At 50.9% G+C, this 4,581-nt stretch overlaps 1 protein-coding gene across 1 annotated transcript; it reads left to right on the top strand.

Moving 5' to 3' along the window:
* The first annotated feature begins 463 nt into the window (after nucleotides 1–463).
* Aplnr (apelin receptor) lies at nucleotides 464–4,145 on the top strand. The gene has a single exon (XM_051184310.1). The coding sequence runs from the start codon at nucleotides 881–883 to the stop codon at nucleotides 2,012–2,014; it is 1,134 nt and encodes a 377-aa protein (XP_051040267.1). The 5' UTR covers nucleotides 464–880; the 3' UTR covers nucleotides 2,015–4,145.
* Nucleotides 4,146–4,581: the final 436 nt, after the last annotated feature.

Here is a 4,581-nt window from a genome sequence, read left to right as displayed (position 1 = left end):
AACTTTCTATCACCTCTATCTCCAAATTACCACCTGTGGCCTCCCAGCAGTTTATGAGCTGTAGATAAATTTCATTATGCTTTTTTTTTCCTGCAAAATACCAAAGTTCTCAGAAGAAGGGTTGGAGCCAAGGCATAGAGAAGAATGAAGGAAGTTCGGGAGTCCCAGGGTCTCATCTGGGTGGGGGAGGGGTGGGAGTGCACGGTCAGCAGGGACCATCCAGATGCTGGGACTCCCCTGTGAAATATCACACCCTCTTTGCCCCATGCTTGTCCGGGTCAAACTGGATTTCAGTCTGCATAATCCCTATCAGTTAGAAGGGTTGGGAGAGGGTGAGAACAGGAGGGTCAAGACTGAGGAGGGGATGGATACCCTGAAGTCAGACATGAGGTGGGGGGCAGAGGAAAGAGTCTGGGGTGAAGGCTGGTGGCAGCTAGAGAGAGGAGGTGGGGCAGCAGGCTTGCAAAGCACAGATAATTGTCAGCCCAGCACAGTAGGGGTCAATTTAGTCTACTTACCCAGTGGCAAGAAGAAGAAGAAAAAAAGTGGGCTGTAACTTAAAGATCTTAAGACTCACTAGAGAGGGAGGAGTTGGCCTCAGGGTGGGAGGAGAGAGTGTGGAGTTTAGGAGGAGACAGAGACTCAGGAGGGTGCAAGGAAGTGTCTTGGCTGAGCTGGGTGGGAAGGGGAAGGTAGAGAGAAGCTGCCAGAGAAGCACATCCTGCTGGGTCTGAGCTTCCAGAGGGGCTTATTCTGCATGCTGGGAAGGGTGCCCTCAGACCTTCTCTTACTCAGGGCGCTAGCTGAGTTGGAGATATAGCTCTGGAGCTGGTGTCCCTGGGACTGACCACCTACCTTCACCTTCACTCCATTCACCAGTATGGAAGATGACAGTTACAACTACTATGGGGCCGACAACCAGTCTGAATGTGAGTACGAAGACTGGAAGTCCTCTGGAGCTCTCATCCCTGCCATCTACATTCTGGTCTTCCTTCTAGGCACCACCGGCAATGGCCTGGTGCTCTGGACCGTGTTTCGGAGCAGCCGGGAAAAGAGACGCTCAGCTGACATCTTCATTGCCAGCCTGGCAGTGGCCGACCTGACCTTTGTGGTGACTTTGCCACTGTGGGCCACTTATACCTACCGGGAGTTTGACTGGCCCTTTGGAACCTTCTCTTGCAAGCTCAGCAGCTACCTCATCTTTGTCAACATGTATGCCAGTGTCTTTTGCCTCACAGGTCTCAGCTTCGACCGATACCTGGCTATCGTCAGGCCAGTGGCCAATGCTCGACTGAGGCTGAGGGTCAACGGAGTTGTGGCCACAGCGGTCCTGTGGGTGCTGGCTGCCCTTCTAGCTGTGCCTGTAATGGTGTTCCGTTCCACTGCTAACACAGAAAACAGCACCAAGGTCCAGTGCTATATGGACTACTCCATGGTGGCTACCTCAAACTCGGAGTGGGCCTGGGAGGTGGGCCTTGGGGTGTCATCCACTGCCGTAGGCTTTGTGGTGCCCTTCACCATCATGCTGACATGTTACTTCTTCATTGCCCAAACCATCGCGGGCCATTTCCGTAAGGAGCGCATTGAAGGCCTGCGGAAGCGGCGCCGGCTGCTCAGCATCATAGTGGTGTTGGTGGTGACTTTCGCCCTGTGTTGGATGCCTTACCACCTGGTGAAGACGCTCTACATGCTGGGGAATTTGCTGCACTGGCCCTGTGACTTTGACAGCTTCCTCATGAATGTCTTTCCCTATTGCACCTGCATTAGCTATGTCAACAGCTGCCTCAACCCCTTCCTCTACGCCTTTTTCGACCCTCGATTTCGCCAAGCCTGCACTTCCATGCTGTGCTGTGATCAGAGCAGGTGCAAAGGCACCCCTCACAGCAGCAGCGGGGAGAAGTCAGCCAGTTATTCTTCTGGGCATAGCCAGGGCCCTGGCCCCAACATGGGAAAGGGAGGAGAGCAGATGCATGAGAAATCCATTCCCTATAGTCAAGAGACCCTTGTGGACTAGGGCCGGGACCAGAGAGAAGCCTGGTGCCTTGGGTCTGACCCAAACTTTATCCTCGCGCTCTGAGAACCAGGTAGCATGGCTGCATCTACTCCCTACCCCTAGTTCCTTTCCCTGCTCCCTGCCTCGAAGCTCTGTCTTGTCCCCCACTTCTCAGAGGTTTGTGATTCAGTGGGAAGAGATGGATGGAGCCTTGCTAACAGACCTGTGACCAGCTGTTTAATGTTCCCGAGGCTGACATCGCACAAGTCTCCTATTCTCTCTAAGCCTCAGTTTCTCTGTATTAAATGGGAGAATGTTTTATGGATCCTAATTGAAGATGAGTCCTGACTTAATTTGTTTCCTTCTACTTTTTCCTTAGCTCTCTAGCTCCCTTCCCCTCTCTTCCTTTTTTTCTCCCTCTGCTGCAGAAGTTTTTACTGCTAATTACTCACTTTCTAGATCTAACTCTTTGTCTTCTATTGGATTCCTAAGGCTGGGCTCCCAAGGGTTAAGAATGCTGAAGCTTGAAGGGTAACCCTTTGAGTTCTTACCCTGTTTTCCTAGAGCCAGCAGGGCAGGGTAGGCTGTGTATATAGGCAAATAATTAGCGCTTCAGTCCCCTGAGCCAGGAGCTCTGGGTCTTTCCAAAAGCTGGATCAGTTCACTGTTGGTTCAGACACCAGGGCTAGACTGAATTTTGAATAGAGATTTCTCTTTGGCAGGAACTCCGTGTTGCTTAGTAGATAATGCATCCTACCAACAACCCAGAGTCCTCTTCTGTTTGTTTATAATTGTGAGAATTACAAGGCAACAGGGCTGAGGAAGCTGTGGACCATTCCGTTCCTATGAAGGGGCAATTGGGAAGGAAAACCAGAGAAAGAGGGGTTGGAGGGGAATCTGTATTTAGTCTGTATGCTGCTTGGCTCCCTCCCCCAACCCTTGTTGTCCCCCTTCTACAGAACTGTGAAATGTAGGACAAATCTTTCTTGTTCCCTCACTCACCCCATCATCTCCCAGAAGTTTTCCATAGGTGTTGGTGCTACTTGGCACCAAGAGTCACTTGTTTGGGTAAGACTATTTGCTTTTTGTCTATGTGGGTATGCATAGATGTGCACACGCGCGCACACACACACACACACACACACACACACACACACACGTGCGCATGCACGCACACTTACTTCATGGATGAAGGAACTTAGATGAACCTCCCACCCACTTTCTCCTACAATTCTGCAGGTCTCACAGTCCACTTGGGTAAAAATGGACATATGGAGAAATGTGGAATAGATGAGTTCACCCCCACTGGATTTGGGGAACTCTGACGGCTGGTCCGTATTTAGGAAAGAAGTGTATGTTTGTGCTAGGCTTTCTGTAGGGAGCTGTTTCCTCATTAGCATCTGGGAGCTGGGCCCCAGTTTCTCTTCCAGATTCATAGTGGGAAGAAGAGACATATAGATCATAGCACAGCCCTTCCCTCGTGTCCCATACCTGCTTTCCAGTTACTCCTCACCATTCTCACTTTCTTCAGGGTCTGTGGCCCTCTTCCTAAGGAGGCTACTTTCTTGCCACAAAATGAAAGGTGCTTGTTCTCCTCCCCCACAGGACTGAGCCTCTTGGCTTATCTTGCAGGTTGGGGTGGGGGTGGGGTAAAGGTGGGGAAAAGTGACTGGAATGGCTGTGGGGGTCTCAAGGACAAAATGAATAGTGAGGCCATTGTGAGCTGGAAATGGGTGTGCATATTCCGGTTTTTGTTCTTAGAGGGTTCTGGAAACCAAGGACAAGACATATACCACGGAAACAGGAAGAGCCTGGCTTGAAGTAGTTGGACCATCTCTGGCACAAATCCTGCTCCTGAAGCAGAAAGGGGGTTGCTGTGGGGGGTGGGGTGGGCAGCTCCTCTCAGCTGAGTCTCTGCATGCCTCAGGCCAGAAACTTTCACACAGTTACTTTCTCTGCCCAGGGCCACCCTCAAAGCAGCCAGTACAGGCTGCAGGAGGCTTCTAGGAGGCAGGAAATTCATCCCTGGCATGGGACAGATAGCAGCAGTGGAGGCTGCCTCTTCTCCCCACCCCCACCCCTCTTCAGAATGTGCTCTATTCTGATCTTGTTAGTAGTCACCGTGGTTTATCAAATAAAGCTGTTTTGTGTAGCTGCTGTGTCCAAAGCCTCCTCATTTGAAAGTGCCTTGAAAGTGGCGCAAGAAGCTGCATTTATGAATATTTCAGAAGAGGTGAGAGGGCACATTGGAGGGGGGGGATCAGTGGGAGCCAAAGAGGGAAAATGGATGGGAACCTGGAAGGGGGCTGGGAGGAGACGGAGAAACAGATACCAGGAAAGCAAAAAGATGGGGGCTGGGAAGAGAAAGGGCATAGCTAAGCCTCACTTTCTAAAAGCCACAGAAGGAATGACCACACATTTTGGAGACCAGAGCACAGGTATATCAGGGGGGAAAGTAACAGCAAGTGCCTACTCTCTCCGTCTCATTCATCCCTCCCTTCCACCGTTTACTGTCTCCTACTGACTTATTAATTCCTCTCTAATAATTTGTTATCCCTGGCTGATTGATTCATTCACTACCACCAGTT

This window comes from Phodopus roborovskii, unplaced genomic scaffold, assembly GCF_943737965.1.
Source record: "Phodopus roborovskii unplaced genomic scaffold, PHOROB, whole genome shotgun sequence".
In the NCBI taxonomy this organism is placed as follows: domain Eukaryota; kingdom Metazoa; phylum Chordata; class Mammalia; order Rodentia; family Cricetidae; genus Phodopus; species Phodopus roborovskii.
Note: the sequence above shows the minus strand (reverse complement) of the source record. Positions and strands in the feature narration are given on the sequence as shown.